Source organism: Lepisma saccharinum, chromosome 26 (genome assembly GCF_977018435.1).
Source record: "Lepisma saccharinum chromosome 26, izLepSacc3.1, whole genome shotgun sequence".
Lineage (NCBI taxonomy): Eukaryota > Metazoa > Arthropoda > Insecta > Zygentoma > Lepismatidae > Lepisma > Lepisma saccharinum.
Genome location: NC_139254.1, coordinates 16,179,942 through 16,203,104, shown reverse-complemented (window position 1 = coordinate 16,203,104; position 23,163 = coordinate 16,179,942). Strand labels below are relative to the sequence as shown.

General features: G+C 39.0%; 1 protein-coding gene across 1 annotated transcript in view; it reads left to right on the top strand.

Annotated features, from left to right (window-relative positions):
• Window positions 1-23,163, top strand: part of LOC145979337 (farnesyl pyrophosphate synthase-like) — a 121,986-nt gene that overhangs the window by 66,193 nt on the left and 32,630 nt on the right. Inside the window, exons 2-4 of the mRNA XM_083112196.1 lie at window positions 11,466-11,631; window positions 13,867-14,010; window positions 21,744-21,947. Coding sequence (XP_082968322.1) covers window positions 11,466-11,631; window positions 13,867-14,010; window positions 21,744-21,947 — 514 coding nt within the window. The remainder of the gene's footprint in view (window positions 1-11,465; window positions 11,632-13,866; window positions 14,011-21,743; window positions 21,948-23,163) is intronic.

Below are 23,163 nucleotides of genomic sequence, written 5' to 3'. Positions count from 1 at the left end.
GGGTGAACACCATTTTTTAAGGGGTGTATTGTATGTTTAAGGCCAGTGGTGGCAATTTGGTTCTAAAACTGGGGGGTTTGCAAGGAAAGTTTACTTTCTCTTGATAGACAAGGCTTAGCATTAAGAGGACATAGTGTGGAGGCAAGAAAATGGGGAGAAACTATCCCCTAAATCGTCGTCACTGTTTAAGGCTCTCATTTTAATCAGAACGTGAAATCGGGACATTTTTTACCACTCGACTTCTGTTTCCATGCTATAACTTTGTGTGCAGGAACCATCTCAGTATGTGTGTTTATCAATTTCTTCTGATCAGGATCAAACCATCTGTGTACCAGAAGTGCTTTTACGAAACTGTTACACATACACGAGATGGACAATCCACTCGACAACGCGAGATTCAAGCTGTGGGCTGCGAACTGGACACAGACAGTTCTCGATTATTTCTCTCTGATTCGAGCCTGAACACTACTAATGTGTCTTGTCCTCCCATGTTTGCAGCTCTTATAGAAGCAAAAACCCACAAAATTGTTCATATTCAGCCTAAGCACTCGCAAGTGTTCAAAATTGTCTGTCACAGCTTCCGCAGTCTCACACATCGGCACGAAACAAACGAAGTCTTCTGGATCGCGAAACAATTAATGCACAGTGAAAACCCTTCCGTTCCCAACACATCTAATGTTTCGTCTCCCAATATGGTTAAATGCTTACTTATTTATCATCAGTGATGTGCCCAAGGGAGGGTTGGTGGGGTCATAGCCCCATTTGAACGTCAAAGACAGGAAAAGATGGCAAAATGAGGACTGACCACCAAAGAATAGTATACGTAACCACTTTCCCTTCCGAAAATCCTGGGAACGCCACTCGTTATCTCGGACACATTTTTTGAAATCAAGTCCCCAGAAGTTTTTATGATTTCGTATTGGAGACTGAAGTAAAGCGCCTTGTACACGATCAAATAAATCATGAACAAGTCCTTGAATTGAACACTTAAAAGGCAATGAAGTCAGAAACAACGCAATTTTTCTCATTGGATCCAAGATCCGGTCAAAGTATATCTATTTAGGAATGGTTCTAATTAACGCATATTTATCCTCATTATATTCTAGAATGTTCCGCAGATAAACGATTCATAGATATTGCCAGTAGTTCGACTCCTCTTATTCAAGAACATTCCCTCTCGCGTCTTCCATATTAGAAATTACAACGAATCGCCCTACGTGTGGAGCTACCTTTGTTGTGCAGCTTCCAAATACTGACAAGTCTCTACATAGTGCTCAAGTTCACTGCGACAACACTGAAAGCTCAAGTAAAGTTTACGTGCAATATTATCAACAACAGGGTCATTCTCCGTCTTGCTTTCATAAGTATTTCTCTCCTTAAATTATCGTCACATTATTCAAGAAGATAGAAACCTAATTTTGTGTAGTGTAAACTGAAAAATTACCTGAGGGGACTCGAGCCACCTGATCCCCATCTTGGATTCGCGCTAGTAACAATAACAGGGTTATAGAACATTCTCAGTCATATTATTGACGAAGCCGAAAGCCTAATTTTATCTAATGTAAACTGAAAAATTTCCTGGAGAGAGGGGGGGATCAAGCCCTCTATACCCCACTTTGGATGCGTGCTATTATCAATAACAGGGTTACAGAACATTCTCCGTCTTGCCTTGATAATAATTTCTCTCCTTAAATTATCGTCACATTATCTTATTTCACAAAACAAGAAACCAAAATCCTCATTTTATCTAGTTTAAACCGAAAACTTTTGCTTGGATACGTGCCTGTCCTACTGTATTTGTTGCGTTGTTCGGGCACAAAGCAACAGCACAATTGCGCGGCATTTTTCTGAAATGTTATTGTTGTTGAAAAAAATTCTCCACTATCACACAAGAGCTACAGAAAAAGAAAACACAAGGCACTTTCACGTTCCCTCCCACAAATGCAGATCCTATAACAAGCGGAAAGGTCTGTGACAGCTTCAGTTCTGTCCCGTGAGTGACGTCAGGGTTGGGAACGCCCACGACCCTCTTTTTTCAGCTTCGGGAGGGAAGACTGCGCTACTTTCTCAACTATATTATATACTTACTTTGGTTCCGCTCCTGTGTGCTTTCTCTGCTAAGCAAATGTGACAGAGAATTCGTCATGCTTGGCGCGGAGTGATACATCATGTTGTAGTGCGGTCCCAGCTGACGTCACTGTCAAGATAGCTTGCACCCGAGTGTAGTATTTCAAGATCTACGTGCCCCATTTTCATTGCCGGTGACTTTACATGCGAAATAGGAAGTAAGTTGAAACATTAACGAAATAAAGCTGTAGGATGCAGATCAGTATTTCGTTTGTGTCCTTCCAAGACACCACTAAAGGGTCTTAGACAATCATTTATCTAGTCAACTTTTTACAGTGTAGGTTGGAAAATTCGAGGAAAATAGATTGTCAATTATTGAATAAATCGATTTAAAAATTGAACATGCTCTGCAGTTGCTCTAGGAATAAAACGTGACAGTAATGTGATTATTATAGCTAGTGTGTGTTTATAGTCCAAAATATATTGATATAAAATATACTTTTCCAGATCTTTCCTTTTGAATTTCTGGTCTAACTTACAAGGGTTGATCAAATGAAAAGGTACGAAACGTCGTAACAACGGAATCGTTTATATAATACCGATGCCGCGATGGGAGAACGTAGCGTGATATGTAGGGGTGCGATTGGAGTCGCCACGCAGCATCGGAGCATGCAGGGGAACGCGCATGCGCAGGAGAGAGCAGAGGCTCCGATACAGAGCGCCGTCCAAGTGACGCGGCAGTGCGTGTTCGGGCAGGATGGCGTTAACATTGGCAAATTCGACTGTCGAGGAGCAGCGAGGCGTTATCAGTTTTCTGACAGCGGAAGGTGTTAAACCGGCCGATATTCATCGCCGCATGGTGAAAGTTTACGGGGAAGAGTGTGTGGCGGGGCTGCTCACGGAGGGTGTGGTTCGGCTCCATGATAACGCACGTCCACACGTCTCCAGGGTCACACACGCGGAACTGGCCAGGTTCAGGTGGGAGCAGCTAGACCATCCGCCCTACAGTCCGGACTTATCCCCCTTTGACTTCCATGTGTTTGGTCCCCTGAAAAAGCATCTCAAAGGAAAGCGCTTCACCTCGGACGATGAACTCAAGGACGCTGTGAAGGACTGGGTCGCGTCACGGCCAAAGGAATTCTGGGAAAAAGGAATCATTCGGCTCGTTCATCAATGGGATCAATGTGCTCAGGCCTATGGAGGATACTTTGAATAAAGTATTCATTTACACCGACAGTGTTGTTTTGTACCTTTTCATTTGATCAACCCTTGTACAATAATATTTTCATTTGGTTTATTTTACTTAGCTTTTCTCCAACTTTTGGCTAACCGCGAAGATGAGGGAAATTTGTTGTATATGTCGGTTGTTAAAGATCCAGGATTTATTTGCTTTATTTTACTTCGCTTCTTGTGCCACTTTTTGGTTAATTTGCGAGAATGGGGATTAGTGATGATATGATGAAATTGGTGAATGGACACTCACAAACATCCATGCCCAGGCCAGGATTCGAACCCGGGACCCCTGGCGTCGTAGCGCGATGTGCTAACCACTCCGCTACGAGGGCGGCTTAAAGGTCCAGGGGTTTTAAATACATCCAATTTCGGTCCAGGAGAGAGAATCCGCAAGCGTAAATTGGTTCTGGACCGTAAAGAACCATTTTATCTGTAAAGTATTTCAACGCGGTCCGGGGACCTTTTTTCGGGGTCAATTCAAATACGGTCCAGGACCCATTTTCTCGGCTCAATTTAAAAACTGTCCGGGAACTTTTTTTCCGGATCAGTTTTAATAGGGTCAAAGTTCCGTATTGAAATGAAACAATACGCAAATTGATTTATTTATTTGGTGTTTTTAAGTCCACTTTATGCACAGTAAGGATAATCGGGACTGGACCTACGGCTTAAAGTGGGATCCAAACCACTATGTGCCTCCACCAGGTATCGAACCCGGGACCCCTTGATTACAAGGCAACGACTGCGCTATCGGAGAGGCCCTACCAAGATGCAAATTGTGAGAGAAAAAAGGACGGGAACTCAACAGAACCCATTAGAATGTATGAGTTCTTGGACCTTAAACAACCCTCGTATATATCCAAATTTGCCTCCCTTCCAAACGCATCGGCCTCTCTATAGTAGCTCGTAAGGACGTGTGTATGGGCAAATCTATTTTTTTTTATCCCGAGGAGTACCCGAGGCCACCCTTCTCAGTACCTTTCCTGTGAACCTTTTCGACTGTCAGGACCTTGAATCAGCTGTGACACTTCGTTAGTTTCGCTCGCAGGGCCGTGGCAGCAAATTTCACCCACACGCTCGCTCACACGTTTCAGTTTGATACTTGAACGTTCTTTTTTTTTCTAATTTTTATCAATTGCGTAATACAACGAAAATGTTCAAACTAATAAAAATTAGTTTAATCGATAGGGGTATTGTTATTTATGTGTGTTAAAACACTTACAATTTTGCTTGTGGGTAATATACTGCTGGACAAAGAAAACCGGACACCTTAATATTTGACATGTGAATTGCAATTACTTATGAATCACGCTCTCAGTTAAATATTGAACAATTGATCATTTATTATTGAATTGAACATTTTCCATACTTTGTCCGTTTATTATTATTGAGGTTTTCTTATTTCTAATAATTTCTGCAACATTTAGAGCCTTCGAATCAGATTTTATGCGTTATCACAAAAAATGCAAGCGTCCGTTTTTTTTTTGGTCCAGCAGTGTATTTTACTCAGAGCGCGTACCGGGAATGTCCCTGGCTATTTGTAATTGTCAGGCAACGGATTTTTTTATTTTTATTTATTTTATTTGGTGTTTTATGTTCACTTTATGCACAGTATGCTAATCGGGACTGGACCTACAGTTTAGTGGGATCCGAACCACTATGTGCCTCCACCGGGCATCGAACCTGGGACCCCTTGATTACAAGGCAACGAAATAACGTAAGATGTGTATATATACATATATATTTTAATCAAAATATGGAATTTAATATGGACTTATAATTGTGAAAAATGGCAATTTTCATTAAGTAAGCGGCTAAAACTTATATGACAATAATCTTATTGCAAAATTCAAATACAGAATGTGCTTTTATTTATTGTTACCAAACCAGTGGAATACTAAGCTTTCTTATAAGGACTTACAAGTGTATCTCCTAAACATGAATCTCCCTAAAGGCAGATTTATAGCCTATTGACTGAAGCTACGTTCAATACCGCATGAAATAATGGGAACATATTTAAAATATGCGATGAATTTTGACTCCAAAGCTTTTTAACAAGGATTTTAGAATAGCAGATGGATTGTCTATCGTCAATATTCAAAATAAACAAAGTAAAAACGAACAGAAAATGTAGTAAGATCATGAATATGGAATATATGTCGGAAAATTCTTCAAAATATGGAAATTATATGTATACGTGCTAAAAGCTAAAATATATAAAATTATGTAATATATAAATAACATTTTCGAGCGTACATGCCACAATCCGCAAAGCTGACATTGATTTTAGCATCAATGAAAATATTTAAGTACAAATCCCTGGCAATTATTCTTAGATGCGCACAATTCTCCATCTTTACTTGCCACCTTACTTCAAATTATTACATTTCGACTCACCCGTGTTTTTCCATGTTCTTGGTTGGTGCATTTTGATAGCTGTTTCGAAAATAACGGTCTCTTGGAATGTGAACCAAGGATTATAGATAATCCTTGATTGAACCTGGCCTGCTATGTACACCGCGGTTGCATGCCCAGGGATGGATGAACGGACAATTTTCAACCAATAACAAGAGAAATGCTTCTTGACGTCATTTTGTGAGGGTAGCATAGAGCTTGCTCTCGTACGCGTAACTCCTTGCACATCATTGTCAGAAATTACATCAGATTTAGTCCAACAAATGAAAGGGCTAAAATCAACACATGGCGGAAAATGAAAAATCGGGGAAAGCCGAATTTCAGGAAGGTTTATTCCCACAAAAGTTCCCGCCTTTTCTCATAAGTGTTTCCCCTTCTTTCCCCCGCGACGATCAAAATGGCTCTCGTCTCAATTGTTTTCGATCTGATGTCTCCGAAACGTAGGCAGATACGTATATTCGATTATCCATATTGTTAGTTAAAATACTTTCTTTTTGAAGACCATGTTTCACTAACTTTGGATTATGATTCCATTAAATATATGGATGAAATCATTTAACTAAGGCAAAAAATGCCATTGATGGAAGAATACCGATGATAATGATCAGAGTTAGGATTTTTAGGGGAAAAATTCATTGGGAAAAAGGAAGGGAAAAGGTGCTAAAATAAGACCCAAAAAGGGGCAAAAAAAGGTGCTGATTGGGGCAAAAAAAAGGTGCTGATAATTATACTACTTATTAAAACTTTCCCTCCTATTTTATTAGTGTAAGCTATTCACTCGAAGGTGTGTACACATTACACACACATGTTGTGTTACAGTTATTCACCAGAGTCTGGGAAAAACACAAAGTTGTTGTACCTTACAACATTAAGCATTTCTAAATTTTTAAAAGTGAGTTTGTTTCTTTTCGAAGATAAAATATTTTTATATAAGCTGAAGCTTCTCTCTAGATCCACAGAAACAAGTGGGGCAAACTTAGTATTCACTCGGAATGGCAACTCTGTGGAAATGGCAAATTCCACAACATCCGGATTCTTGTCAAGACTAGCCTCAAGTTTGTCTCTGACAAAACCATCTAACTGTCCCCTCACAGTAGTAAAGATATCCCATTGTTTTTCCTTTTCGACGCCTTGTTCTTCTAAGCTTTTGATGGCTGTCGACAGGTACTTGCAGGAATGTACACAAAATAGTTCTTTTTGCAAATCATCTATCTTGTCTGGGAGGAGAAGTTGCTGTGCCTGGGAAATTGCACCTGCGTCGGTTGAATCCAGGGAAAGCACAAACTCCTTAATTTTTTCAAAATTTTCACACAGAAATGCAGCACACTCAATCCATGATCCCCAGCGAGTAATGATGGGAAAATGTGGCAGGGGCAGGCAGGTAGTTTCTCTGTATGCAAGAATGCGACTAGGGGCCTTTAGGAGTATTTTCTTCAGATCAGATGTGAACTCATTTACAATGTTGTATTCGTTCCTAATAGATTCACAAACCCTATGAAGGGCATGAACCAAACAGGTTACATGCTTTAACTTAGGGAACAACGGCTTCAATTGGTTAACTGCCGAAAGCATGTACGGAGTCTGGTCAGTAACTACAACAACAACTTTTTCGAACTGAATTCCACCGGGCTAGAGTTTTTGACAGAAATCCATAAATGACTGCATCACTGTACTGGCATTGGTTTTCTGCAACTCATACTGTTTAGTAACATGGGCTTAACTTCCTCACCCATCAGAGGAAAAACCAAAATGTTCAAAACATATCTTTGCATTGAGTCTGTCGTCTCATCCAGAATGACACCTATATCGCAATCAGACCTTTCACCTTAATTTTACGAATAGTTTCTTCATACACAGGTTCAATATAGTTTTTCCTTAACGTACTCTAAGCGGGCACTGACAACCATGTGTACTTTTCAAGGAACCCTTTCAAGGCCAGATGGTTCACCTTGTTGAGTGGAATCCCCACCTGTGTAAAAGATGCACAAAGTCAACATTAAATTCCTTTAAATTTTGGTTCTTGGAAGAACAATGCTCAAATGCATTGCGTAAGAGAGGCTGCCGAGATTTACTTCCTTGCAGATTCTTGTTCTTTTGATGCTTAGAGCTGGAAATATGTTGCTGGATGCGATATCTCTGGTGTTTTTCATGTAATGTGATTCCCGTATCACAAACCGTGCATCGAATAACAGTTCCATCACTTTCTATGAACTCGTGCTTAAATTCTTGAGCCAGACTGAGAAATCGGGATCTGGCCACTTTCGGCATGGTAAAGTACATGCACTAACAGGATATAACAGAATGAAAAAGCAGGTAAGGAACTTACATCCACAAACAATAATATCTGTCCACTGCCCACACATGAAATGTGAAACCCACCACTTCAGAAACACATTGTTGCTTCACTGCTTCCAAGACCAAACAGCGTTTCCTTCTTCCTTCTATCTTAAAAAAAAATAACGGCAATCTGGTGCATATCAGTAGCTGCCTTTCCATTGTTGATTTCAAATAGGCATCAATCAAGCATAGTTTAAATACATTCAATTTCAGTTAAAATGTGAAAACATCTTAAAAGAGAAAAGTGTCGCGAAGAAAGAAAATAAAAATTCAATGATTTCTTGAGGAAATATATTTAACATCACCAGTAAAAGGACACAAAAAGGGGAGGAAAAGCGATTAAGAACACGAAAAAGGGGGAAAATAGATAAATGTCCCAGAAAAGGGAGGGAAGGGGAAAGGTTATCAAAAAAGGGGAAAAAAGGTGCTGGAAAATTAGCTCCATTCTCACGTTGAGGCAACATTTCACACACTGAGTCCTTCCAGAGAGGTCCCACTTTCACTACAAAAAAAAGGTGCGCACCTAAAAATCCTAACTCTGATAATGATACAATTGGCACCAAAGAGGCATGTTACATTATACAAGGTATTTTTAAAATAATAAAAAAAATATATCAAACTCGTATTTTAATCATTGCATTTAATCATAAAGGCTACAAAAATATTTTATAGGCTACAGCACAGCATGTTATTGTATTTATTTTGTTGTTGATATTGCTTTATGAATTGTCCGTTTGTATAATCTTAACAACTTAGTAATACTGATAAGAACATAAAAATAATAATCACTTGGTAAAGAGTACTTTGAAGACAGCATTATTTATATTGAGCAATAAGGTCTTCGTCTGTGGCTGCTTTTACCTGTTTACTCGAAAACACTCCAAAGTGCCTCTTTCTTTATACGTCGCCATGCTTGTCAATAGAATTATGCACATTCTATTGAATTATCGTTATTTGTAGCCACATCTTCAGATACTATACTCCTGAGCAGGGGCGGCTCGTGATCTGGCTCTTATGGGTGTGCACTTCAGTCTATCGTCCAGAAGTGTTATACCACCCCTGTGAAATACTCACACCCGTTTTTGCATACATAATGAAGCTTAATATATTGGCAACCCAAGTTTTGATCACCTTTCACTGAAAATGGGGATATGACAGAGTTATACGTATTTCATGATTTTTTAACACGGATTTTTTTACAAATTTCAAATATTTCGGAAATTATCCAGCCAATCACGACAAGAGCGATGTTATTGTGCAGTATGTAATTCAGCATTCGATAACCTGACAAATCACTCAAAACATAGAAATACCGATCTACAATATCAATACTATTGTCGATTTGCAAAATATTTGGTAAAAACTTTCTCCCTGGCTCTGCTGATATTAATGAACAAGGAGAATAACAACATTGGCGTACATCAAAGAAGCCGATCCAACTACCACATGGAGGAAATCAATTGTAATCTATCTAGCTGTTGTTTATTTCTAATGACAGACCGATCAAACCAAGCAAATCAAGCGAAATCAAGATAATAATAAATGTTAAAGCAAATAACAGTAGTCACTAAGTTCACACTGGCTTGCTTCGTAATCGTACTACAGAATTTTCCTTCTCTTCCGCCGTATCCTATTACTGCAGATGCTACAGGCTTTGTAGCTAACGTCCCTCCAAAAATTCAATAACGTTAAATATTAAGTCTGCTTTCGCTATGTACAGTTTCCCTATTCATCATTAAATTAATATTACTGCAGATGCTACAGGCTTTGTAGCTAACGTCCCTCCAAAAATTCAATAACGTTAAATATTAAGTCTGCTTTCGCTATGTACAGTTTCCCTATTCATCATTAAATTAAACCCTTTACACTGAAACAGGAACGACCTTTTGACCGCGTTAAACAATTTTGTAACGCAGTAACAGCCACACAATGCAAAACAGCTGACTATTTGATGCACGCCGTGCCGTGGAGCTACTTAGTAGGGTGGAATTGAGATTCACTCCGGAATTAATTTACAACAGCGTTGAGGATGCAAAGTCGAGAAGGACGGGCAGAGGAATGATCGAGTTTCGACGCCGCTGATCATTTTATTATTACTATCTTCAGATTGTTTTAACTTGCATATTTTTTTCTGATCACTTTTCTCCCCATTCATATTTTTTCTATATTATCAAGTCATTTTTCAAACTGCAATTATCATTATAGAATTTTTGTTATTATTAACGGTATGTTCTTTACTACAATTCTATATCCTTATATTATTTACATATGATCTTAACTATGTATGGCAAAGGTTGGGCGGGAAAATTGTCCAATAGCAGAACTTCGCTTCTAAATAAAGGCATTATTATTATCACCACTGTTTTTCAAAGACGTTGCAGTGGCGTCGCGTGCGGTTCGCATACGAGTGTTCACAATAATGTTTTTGTACTGAATGCAGATTTACTCCTTTCCGTTGTTAACTTCATATTCAATTGAAAAAGTGAGAATAACAGTTCAATTTATTTTCAACAATTTCCCCCCAAAATCATGCTATATTTGAATTAATACAAGAAGGACCTAGGGGAAATTATCCCTCTCCCCCTTAAAATCCGCCAGGTTTAGCGAATTATCGCTAAAGTTTGCAACTATGTAGCACAGACCTTTTTGAGTCCCCCTAGACATGCCTTGTATATGCTGCACTCTGGTGCCGAATGTAAGAAGTATTGTTGCTTACATCAGTGTTCGCACAGCGAAGTGAACATCTTCGGCGTATAGTGGCCAACAGCCCCTTAGCTGTCAGCTCTATGCAACACGCACAGCAATTGTGTTCAACGCCCTCAGTGGAACACTGCAGGAGTCAGTGTTACCAACTATCTAAGAAAGTTATCAGACGTGAAAGAAGTCGTGTCAGAATAAATTGTGTGTATATACTCGCACATCAAACGTAGTAATTTTTTGAATAAATATACGTATGTATGTGTGTGTGTGTGTGTGTGTGTGTGTGTGTGTGTGCATTTAATATCTACGTAATTTAAGGCATATACATGAGTGTTCACGTGCTCATGCGAACATTATCAGGCAACGCGCCTGAGACGTTGTTACAACTCAGAAATGCCCATGACTACATAAAGGGGAGCATAGGGGTTTGCGAACCCTTTGGACTTAATTTACTCGAGTTTGTTGAGTTTTTAAGTCCGTTTTATGCACATACCTGTATAGGCTAATCGGAACTTGACCTACAGTTTACAGTGGGATCCAAACCACTATATGAGCCTCCATCAGGTATCGTACCCGGGACCTCTTTGATTACAAGGTGGCGTTAATTTACTTTAATAAGTAGGTAAATATAATTGTTTTGCTCAATCTTCCTACCCCAAATACATTTTTGGTGGTCAGGCACACACATACTAACAATATTTGCTTGTCTTTTCTAGGTCAAGAAGCACCCTAGTCAAACCTATGCCACCGGCGCTGATGGGGAAATCTGCAAGCAAGCAAGACCTTCTAGAGTTCAACGCAGTTCTTCCAGACATCGTGAGAGATCTGACAGAAACAGGGCGCTATTTGGATGCTCCAGTGGCAACCAAATGGTTGGCGAAGGTATGTTACCGCCATGATAATTGTTCTTGTTATTCACCATCATTTTCACCATCGCCACCACAATCAGCACACATTTTGCTACCAGGGTCAGGGGACAAATAGGTTACCAGAGAGGATTTTCCTTTTTAGATATATATTCACTTCATTATACTTTTACAATATTATCCTATCCTAAAGGGTGGAGATTCAAATCCTACAGGTTACCATCTTAACATTTTGAATATTATTTACGTATTTATTTATTTTTGCATTTTTTCCCAGGCAAATCTTGAGAGATACATTGATCCATTTCCTTGTCCAGTCTTGTCTTCCTTTATCCTAATTAAATAAATTTTATGAAATACTACAGTATCCAGCATGATGATTTTTAGTAACGACAGATTTATTGATTGACTTAGTTTATTTTACTTCACATTTCTTCCAATGTTGGCTAATCGCGAAGATGAGGATGATTGATGAATGACAAATGTGATGAAGGGACTCACAAGATTCCCAGGCTGGGATTTGAACCCGGGATCCCTGGCATCTTAGCATGCTGTGCTATCCGTTCCGCCATGGATGCTGGCATTTAACAACAGACATATACATTTAAATGACTTACATTAATCTTAGTTAAGCAAGCATTTTTTTTTCTACGTAAGGAGGTGCTCAAGTGACCTCAAGCAGTTAACTGTCATGTTTTCCTGTTCATGGTCATTACATTTTTGTTTTATTTCACATGATAGAAATATCATTAGAAGTTAAGAAAGAATATATACTAATGTCCAAAATTAAAGCAACAAACGGAAATTATTTCCTGTGTGTCCATTTGACCACATAATACGATCAGGTGATAGTAATGTTTATGATGTCATAGACAACTATTTTAAGATAGAAAATAAACTAACCTTAATGTGCCAGGATTCAGGGGTGCCCATCACCCCCCCCCCCCAAGGCCAATGGCGCATCCTCCCAAAAATCATGTCATGCGTTTCCCCCAAATCATATCATTCGCGCCCTTAAACCATATCGTAATCCCCACAAAATATTTAATTACGACAGTGTGTCTACCGAAAGTAACTTTTTCTTAGCTTTACTGAACATTATAATTGATACGCCCCTCCTCCCTAAACAGGGATGCTATCACTCAAGACCACCCTTAAAATCGTTCATCATAATCGAGAATATCGCGTGGATCCCACTTTAAACTGTAGGCTCAGTCCCGATTAACCTTAGAGTGCATAAAGTGGACTTAAAACACCAAATCAATCAATCGAGGATATCGCTTGTCTTGTAATGCAGCTTTAGTATAAAAACTTCATATTCATCTCATTAAAGCGCCAAGGACACATTGTAGCAACAAATTATTACGAGCGAAGCGAGCAAGAAAATTTTTACATCCATTTCTTTGCAGGCTTTGAAGAATATTAATTTAATGGGGTGTCAATACTTTCTTAAAATCCCGAGATCTTTAGTCTTTTCCTTTGGCACATTCGGGGTCGAAAACGTGTGGATGCCTTAAAAATACAGTCTCCAAAATGTAATGTTCGAACTCTCTCTCCACTACAAAAATCCCTTGACAATCTAAGATTTAACACTTTATATAATATTGAAGAGTAGATATTGCCTCCTCCAAAAATTAATTCTCACTCTCCACACCAGAATTTCCGCAACAGTCTAAGACAATAGTAATACGCAAGAATTGGATACCCCCTTCAATTTAATGCTCAATCCCTCTCTAACTAAAGTACTCACCATACTTTAAGACTTAGAGTTAAATACTGTCCCCCTCAAAGTTTAATTCAGAATCCCCCTCAGGACCCATGTGTCAATTAAGGCCTAATATAGAGGAGTTCGATACCCTATCCACCTTCGATAATGCCCTAAATACTTTCATTTCTTTATCTAATGGATTAAATATTTAAGGTGTAAAATTTTTACATATATTTTGGAAAATATGTAAATATTGAATTTTATATTATTTGAAGGGAAACCCCCCCCCCCAATCTGGATGGTGCAACCTGCGCCATAAAACCCCCCTGTGGGCACCCCTGCCAGGATTTATCAACAAAAAAAATCACGATAGCAACAGGTTAAACTTGGCAAATTTATCAACAAAAAAATCACACGAGGAAAGGATTTCTGTTTGTTGCTTTAATTTTGGACACTAGTGTATATATATATTAGTGTGTAGCAAAAAATATGTAATTCCAATTTGCTACAACCATTCAGAAATATTGATTTTTCCCCTTGCAGGTTCTCCAGTACAATGTAACAGGAGGAAAGAAGAACAGAGGATTGGCAACACTGCTTTCGTACAAAATGTTGGCACCTGAGGAAATGCTCAGAGATGAAGAAAATATCAAATTGGTTCACATAATGGGATGGGCACTTGAAATGGTAAGTGCTTGTTATGAAGTTAAACTACTGATTTCATGTGTTATTTCATCTGTAGACTTCTGAAATTTTCTTAAAAAGTAGCCCTAAGGTGTGCATGTCTAAAGTTGGAAAGATTTTTCAATTTTTGAAAAAAAAAATATCATACCCATACAACACCAAACCCACTATAGAAATTGTGCAATGGTTATTGCAAGCTCATGTTGTGAATTTTATAAACATCTCTCACGAAACAAGAGATACATGAATGTTTGATTTTTACATTCTGTTGAATAAGAATAGTTTGTCAACACCATAAATCAATGTATGCAAGAAACACTGATAACAGGAAAAGGAATTGATGTATTGTCATTGAAGTCTGACATGTCTGTCTACTAAATCAATTTGATCATTTTATAAACCCATTCTGTCACAGTTACAGTGATATATTATTATTATTATTAAAGTTTTATTGAGTGTTATATTTGAGCATAGGCATAGCTAGGATTCTTTTCCGGGAGAGGGACCATGTGATCAACATGATCATATGGAATGTGAGATAAAGTGGAGGGCTGTAGCCTTCAGTGAATGAATGTAGAATTTTTTTTCTGCAAATAATTTAATTTTCCCTCGCACCATGGCTTTGCAGTCTAAGATGACAGGCTTTAGACTCAGACTATGGTTCGTGTGCAGGTTCGAGACTCCTGGGGGAACCGTAACAACTTTTCTCCTGAGATTTCGGCCTGTGTATGGGACCGGTGGCCATCCACCATTGTGAGGAAATTGGGGAGCTACGAATGAGTAGCATAGCCCAGTCGTGGAAACTACAACAACGATTAGGGGTTAGTCGTGCTGACCACACATCACCCTGTAATTGGTTGGATGATCTCCCACCTTGGCAGGTGGAAGTGAGGCTAGCAGTCAGTATGTAGGCCCTGGCCCTCACAGGCTGTTGCGCCATGGGTTTAAATCATGGTGCTTTGCATTAATTTTCATAATTGATCATTAATTAAATAGTTTCAGTAGACCAAACTGAAAAAGTAGCTTTAAGGAAAGTGTATCTTAAATTGTAAAGATTTTTGATTTTTTTAAAAAAAATATCCTTTTATTTTTGTCATATCCACGCATTACTACTCTCAAAATTATGTTTAACCCCAAGTTTATATTGCCAGAGATATGCACCCCCAAACTAAGAAAGAATTATACGCAATATGACCAAAGGTCGTGGAGTGAAGGAAGAAGGTTGGCAGTAGATCGTGACAGATGGCGAGCTCTCTGTAAAACCTTGACACTAATCGGTAGAAGAGGATCAGAATAAGAAAAAAAAAAAAGAAATAACAGCAAACTTTAATGAGCCATACAGTCATCGTACCCCAGGGACGTAGCTAGGTTGATCAGTTCGGGGGGGGGGGGGGCCCAAAACTTAAGATTTTTTTTCTATCAAACCATTAAAAAACTAACAAACTATTAATATATAAGTATATGTATAATATGTGTGTGTGTATATATATATATATATATATTCATTCATTCATTGTTTTCTGCCTAATTGGCAGGTTTTTCACTGCAATCTCCAGCTTTCCCTATTCTCCGCCTTACGCTTCGTAATAGCATACGACCCAGTTAATTTAATATAATCCATAAGCTGATATCTCTTTCTTCCACGGACTTTTCTTCCTTCAACCATTCCCTCCAAGGCATCTCTTAGCAGGCAGTTCCTTCATTAGTCCTTACTCCTTAGATTTGTAAATATGCTGGAAGAAAATTGAGAAGTAGAGAAAACCCTCTACCGTCAGTTTAGATATAAAAAAAAAGTGCTGGAATCAGGTGCACAAGTATGACAACGGTGCGAAAATGAAATGTTTGTGTAATGAGTTCAAGATAGGCATCCCATGTATATTGTTTATACCAGAATCGAATCCGGCGGCCTTTAGTGCAAGACGACACCCTTAACCACTATTATATGGGAGATGAACGAGTCTTTTGTGGCATTGTACTGTACACATTGGAGAATGATGACTATATATATGAAATTTTATGCACACATCTAATTTCTTAAAAGTAATCCACTTTGCGCGTGCAGAACTGAATATATGATGGCAATAGAAACAACAAAATTCCCGCGCGTTCAAATTATTGCGCTCTAGTCTTTCAAGGTTCGATCCCTGGTAGAAACTCCAAAATTTCTGTGATGGCCTAACATCGTGAGGACAATTGGGAAGCTACTTGAAATCAAATTGTAAGCGAATTCCACTCTTAAAACTACATGAGACTCGATGTGATGACCACGCGTCACCGAATGGGAAAACACTTCGGACTTTGTCCTTCAAAATTCATTTCACTGAATAACTGTACTTTTCTTTAGAGGACCTAAATATAGCTTTTTTGCACAGTACAATGTTGTTTTCTTTCACCCTACTTTTATAGTTTTTCATTCAAAGGATTCCACTCCCAAAGCATGAGCATGACACACTACGAAACCAGAGGTCCAAGGTTCGGACCTTGGACAGGTGTGGTTGCATCGTGTCTCGCATCGCTATTCCTTCGGATCATCATTCAATCTCATCGTCGCATTTAACCCAAGAGGTAGAAAAGCGGCATAAAATAACGAAATAGAAATTATTGATTGACTTGGTTCATTTTACGATTTTACGTCACTTTTCTGACACTTTTTGGCTAATCGTGAAGATGAGAATGAGTTAAGATTAACTTGATGAAAGGACCATCACAAATAAGACACATTCTCAGGCCGGAATTCGAACACGGGACATTCTGCTTCGTAGCGTAACCTGCTAACCACTCCACCACGGAGTTGTCGGCCCAAATAGAAATGTAAATTAGAAAACGCCGTCTTGAATTTGCAGGAACCGAGTTCACCAGCAAGGGCAAATGATTTTCGCTCCCACTAGGCTAGACAAATAACAGAAAATGCTTGATAAGTAATTTGGCTCTCCATATTTCATGATATTATTATGTAAGTAACTATTATTCGCTATATAACTTTGGATTAATTTTATTTGTATATCTAGTCAACTTTCCCGCCTAAGCAGCAGCCACATCGTCTGCATTTGCGGGTGGAGGCCAGGGTTGTTAAAGGTCCAGGAATATTAAATAAATTCAATTCCCATCCAGGAGAGAAAATCAGCAAACATAAATGGGTTCTGGACCGTAAGGAACCTCTTCATCTGTAACGTTTTCAATTCGGTCCATGAATTTTTTTCCAGATGAATTTAATTTCGGTCCAGGAACCTTATTTTCTGAAGAATTTAAATACGGTCAACGAACATTTTTTTCTGGATCAGTTTAAATAGGGTCAAAGTTCCGTATTGAAATGAAACAATTCGCAACTTGGTACGGATTTAGATTGTGCGAGAGAAAAGGTTTCGGTCCTATAACGGAATCCTATAGAACAAAGAAGAATGTATGCGTTCCCTAATCTTTAACAATCCCAGGGTTGTTAATGGTCCAGGTATTGTAAATAAATTCATTTCCCATCCGGGAGAGAAAATCAGCAAGTGTAAATGGGTTCTAGGCCTCAATTCGGTCCAGGAACCTTGTTTTCCGGCTGAATTTAAACACTGTCCAAGAATCTTTTTTCCAGGATCAATTAAATTTCGGTGCAGGAATATTTTCAGGATCAATTTAAATATGATCCAGTAACTTTTTTTTAATGGAACAATAAACTACTAGGACCGAATTTAAATTGTGCGAGAAGAAAGGTTCCTGTCCTGCAACGGAACCCAATAAAACCCATAGAACTTATGGGTAGATGGACCTTTGACAACCCCAGTGAAGGCTAAATGAAGAAAAATCACAAAATATGCAGAATTTTGAAACATTATTTCTAGAGCATGCACACTACTATATAAAGTTGACTACATACCTCGTTTCCTTCCTTAACTGAAATGTGACTTATTCTTCATCACATGTGAGATCAACCGCCCTGGGAGTCAAACCCGGTCTCCTGTGTGGTAGTCGGACACCAATTTAGAAAATCAATGTGTTGGACATTTGGTCGATCAGTCGATCCTACTTCAATTTCTTCGAGAAGAAAACGAGCTGGCAGCTTCACACTCGATATTTCACTTCGCCTACCCCCGTGGCGGAGTAATTAGCACATCGTGCTACGATGCCAGGTGTGCCGGGTTCGAATTCCAGACTGAGCATGGGTGTTTGTGAGTGTCCATTGATCAATTTAATCATATCATCACTCATCCCCATCTTCGCAATTAGCCAAATGTGGCAGAAGAGTGAAGTAAAATGAACCAAATCAATCGAAATTTCCCTCGCAATGCATGAAAATGAGATCTCAAGCACTCCGTGATCCTACCGGAATCTCACGTTTACAGAAGCTAACTATAAAACCACTTCTCGGATCAAACTCTTCTTCGAACTAGCTGACAGTCATCAATTGTCGACAAATCAACACAGTAGGGCAAAAAGAAGCAGAAGGATATAAAGTCGGTACATTACAAAGGCTTATTATGGCCTTTCCCTTCATTGCAGGTTATGAGCACAAGGGTTGAGTGTGGGAACCTGAAGGAACCGCGACATCTTTGTCATTCATCTCCAGCCAGAAAAGGGACAAACAGTAGAATTTTGTCTCTTGCAATTTGAAAAGCCTATGTCCATGCTGAACCATAAAGTAGCGTTTCGGCGCGGCCGATAACCAGAGCCAGATGAAGAGAAGATTTTGTGGGAAGGGGGTGACTTGACTTAGGCCCCCTGGTGTGCATGAAGGAAAAGTGTGTTTACAAAAGGTCCCTGACTTCCCAGAAAGGGACGGCCCATAAAATCACTGCATTTCCTACCAATGCATCCGTTTGTGTTCAACCAAAGTGTATGTCACCGTAGGATCCGAGCGCTTCGAGTTCTGTCGGTTGCGGGACTTCTTGAGTCTTTTGTCAACATGGTGCCAATCAGAGTTTCTTTCTGCCAAGGTCGTTGCACCTATGAATCGGCTCTTCAGTTTGAGTGGCAAAAGACATGTTGTACGGAGGAAAGTTGCACCGGAAAGATTACCTTCTTAAATACGATGAAACCTGTAAAACATCCACAGATATTTATTCGGGGGTGGTCCCTTTGACAAAACATCAATATTCTAAAAATTCTTCGAACGGACTGTATAACACATTGCAATACTCCAAAAACTGAACCTGCTCTGCAACACAAGGAAAATGCCTCATTTAGCAATCAATGTGCCTTTGATAAGTTGGTAAGTTCAGTATGGCACTACATTTTAAATAATGCTGATGGTATAAATCAATAAAGTTTGTTAAATGACAACGACTTCTTACCACAAGAATATAATTATTCTTTACGGATATCCCCTATAACAGTTGGGGGTTCGACGTGCTGACCCCACGTCACCCCGTTACTGGTTAAAGATCTCCACACCTCTAGGTAGGATTGTGGGAGGGACTGGCAGTCGGGAGATAGACCAAGGCTCTTCCAGTGCTGTCGAACCACGGGTTATTATTTATTTATATGAGCTTAAATATATGTGCAACCTCATATGTCTTTCCAGTGACTTATTGCAAAGGTTTGTTATTGTACTTGACTCAACAAAATAAGCTTACTGTGTGAGGCAGATTCATACGAACCAAAAATACACAAAATAATAATAATAATAATAATAATAATAATAATAATAACTTACTTCAAAATTACAAAAATGTATTTACTTGTTCTTGTTTAAATTTTCGATTCTTCAAAAAGTTTGTTAAGGAGTTGAGTTGGTGATTTTAAGTCCACTTTATGCACAGTAAGGCAAATCGGTTTGGTTTGGTTTGAGTTGGTGTTTTAGGTCCACTTTATACGCAGTAAGGCTAATCGGGACTGGACCTACAGTTTAAAGTGGGATCCGAACCACTTGTGCCTCCACCGGGTATCGAACCCGGGACCCTTACAAGGCAACGACGCTACCACTGCGCCATGGGGGAGGCCCGGCAAATCGGGACTGGACCTACAGTTTAAAGTAAGATCCGGACCACTGAGTACCTCCACCCATGTATCGAACCCGGCACCCCTCGATTACAAGGCAACAACGCTATCACTGCGCAATCGGGGAGGCATCGTTTGTTAAGGAGGATTCTCAAAATCGGTCTTCACGATATCGAGAAAAATATGCGACTCGAGAAATCGTACAGTTTGTGAAGATAATTACTTATAACACGTTGCGTGTTTTAGACTGTTCCAATAGTAGAATAGATATTTGGTGCGAATAATACTACTTACCTGGAGATATGAGGCATCCTGCCACTATTATACTTATTTAGCGTGTATTGCGCTCTGATTCAGGACCAGTTGTAACTGTTTGCATATATGTGGTTTACCGCTGCACAAGCAGTCGTTCTTCAATCTACTCAAGCTCAAAACATTGTTTGGACGCAACGGCAACACTCAACGCCCAACCCTGCCTGTTGTTGACCTGCGACTGCTAGGGTTAGAAAGACCGCTCCCTCAAAATTCCGAGAAACAACGAAGTTCTAGGTTCCTACACTGACATCCACTATAGCTAGAACCAGGAAAACGAGAAAGAATTGTGGTTTTCGGTTCGTGCCACTCAAATTAAGAACAGTGTTTCTAACTGAAATAAAAAAATTGCTCAAAAACTATTTTGCAATATTTGTCATGAAAGTAAACTTTTCAGCAAATGTAGAACAGTTTGCCGGGGCCACGTGAACGTTTCGAGGGGCCAGTGCCCCCCGGGCCCCACCCTAACGACGTCCCTGTCGTACCCTAAATTGTATCCAAAGGCAAAACAAAAGTTGATATATATATTGAATAATTTAAATACAAAGCAAGGATTAATAAAAACAAAAAAGTATTGAGGAAGTTGTAACCAATTAATATCCATTGAGTTGATATTTCTAACTTGACATTATCAGTGGGAAGTGTTTATTCAAGGTTGACAAACTGTTTCAAGACATAAAAATCATGTGATCTATTCTTTATCAACTTCCTCTGTTTTGCTAATAAACAACTTAACGCAAATGTAATCAATTTTAAAAAATGACAAGTATTTTCTTTAGCTGTGGCAGAATGAGTAGATTAACCAGTTGGAAGCAGTTTTGAAATCACTTACTGATTATATTTTATCTCGATTATCATCTCTATAGATTTATTTATAATGTGATTCAATAGACATCAATCTAAAAGATTGAGAACAACTTAATGATAAGAGAAGAATACACAAAATCTAGCAAACAAGTTGAACTTGGTTATGAAAATTTACACTTCTCAATTAAGTTAATTCTTGATATTGTTTCATAGGAATTTTGTGATTTCTTTTTCAATGTACTTTTATTACTATTTCTGACCTGTATTTGGGTTTTAAACATGGGACCATCCTAATATCACACTTGTCATCTTTATTATGTCTCCTGATGAGCAGTTCAAATATTGTGATTGAAAACCATACTCATACATTCATCATTCCCTTACTAGGCAGGTTTTTCCATTGCAATCTCCATGCATGGACATCTGCAGGATTTTTTTCCCTTTGGGGGGAGGGGGGATGAGGTATATTTCATGGGTGTAACTTGGAGCCTAATTTTGAATCGAAAGTTTTCCATACCATGTAAATAATGTCCAAGGCTATTTTGCTAAATAACTATTACATTTGCGAAAACAAAAGTAAATCTTAATAAACCTGATTTTTTCGATAGGGACCAAGTTACGCCTATGTCAAATGTATTGCAATAAAAAAAATGGATCTCAATGATGGAAATATGTCACATGTATTTTCTTTTCAGCTCCATGGCTCATTGTTAGTTGTTCAGGACACACTGGATGGTGCGGAAACTCGACGTGGCAAAACATGCTGGTACAAGGAGGCCAATCAAGGCATGGTGGCATTCAACGATGCAGCACTGTTGCAGACTGCAATCTATCAACTGTTGCGAAGGCATTTCCGGGATAAACCATATTACGTAGATGTTATGGAGCTCTTCCATGATGTAAGTACATAGTCCCTTACATTTCTATGAAACATGTTAATTTTTAGATGGTTTAGAGAGTGCAAACAGTAGCTGTCATCGTAATTATGATAGGTGTTGATGCACAACAGGTTCAGAAGTTACAGTTCGGAGGGGCAAATTGCGCAGTCAAGTGCACCTCACCAAGGGTCATTTCTAACATAGATTTGCACTGTTTTAGAAACACAGTATATTGTACTGTAAACCGGACTTCCACGTTCTAGAGATTAGAGTATTGTTTTGCAAAAATAAGGGTCCAGGATTGGAATATATGGTTATTATTTTATGTTATCATAATTCCTTCCATTTCCACAGTAAACTGAATGATCGGATATGAAGAGTACAGTAAATAAGGAAAGAAAACAAAAATCTATTCTCTTAAGTGGTCTAGGATCCAATCTTCTTTTGAGGCACATTGCACAGTAGTTTGGATCCAAATTTGAACTGAAGATCCAGTTCCAATTAGCCTCTCTGAGGCTATCTAAGTGTCCCCCTCCGATTTCCATGAAACTTGGCAGGTGTATAGAGGGGATCAAAGGAAGAAATACGTGTTTTTTTTTGTTTCAGCTAAAAAACAGTTTTAGGGGAAAAGACTCCCCTCAAATGTCAAGATGAGGAGAAATTGAAGTGGTGATCTGACCCCGAAACCACGTAAATATGGTAGGAAGAACGCGCACATATAATTGGAACACACACAGCACAGAGCTGTGTTTGTTAGTGATATTCACTTCATATCTCAAGTGTCCTACTTGTGTATCTGCCAGTACTACATATTAGCACAGAACTTCAACCGCCATCGTCCTTCATGATAGCACTTGCGTTTGGTACCGACAATCCTACAGTTCTATGCTGTGCGTGTTCTAATTATATGTGCGTGTTCTTCCTATGCCATATTTACGTGGTTTCGAGGTCAGATCCCCACTTCAATTTCTCCTCATCTTGACATTTGGGGGGGGGGGTTGCCCCTAAAAGATGTTTTAGCTGAAACAAAAAAACACGTATTTCTTCCTTTGGGCCTCTCTATACACCTGCCGGGTTTCATGGAAATGGGAGGGGGACACAGGGGTCAGATACTCACTTCAATTTCTCCTCATCAAGACATTTGAGGGGGGTTTTGCCCCCTAAAAGTTTTTAGCCAAAAGAAAAAACACGTATTTCTTCCATTGGGCCCTTCTATACACCTGCCAAGTTTCATGGA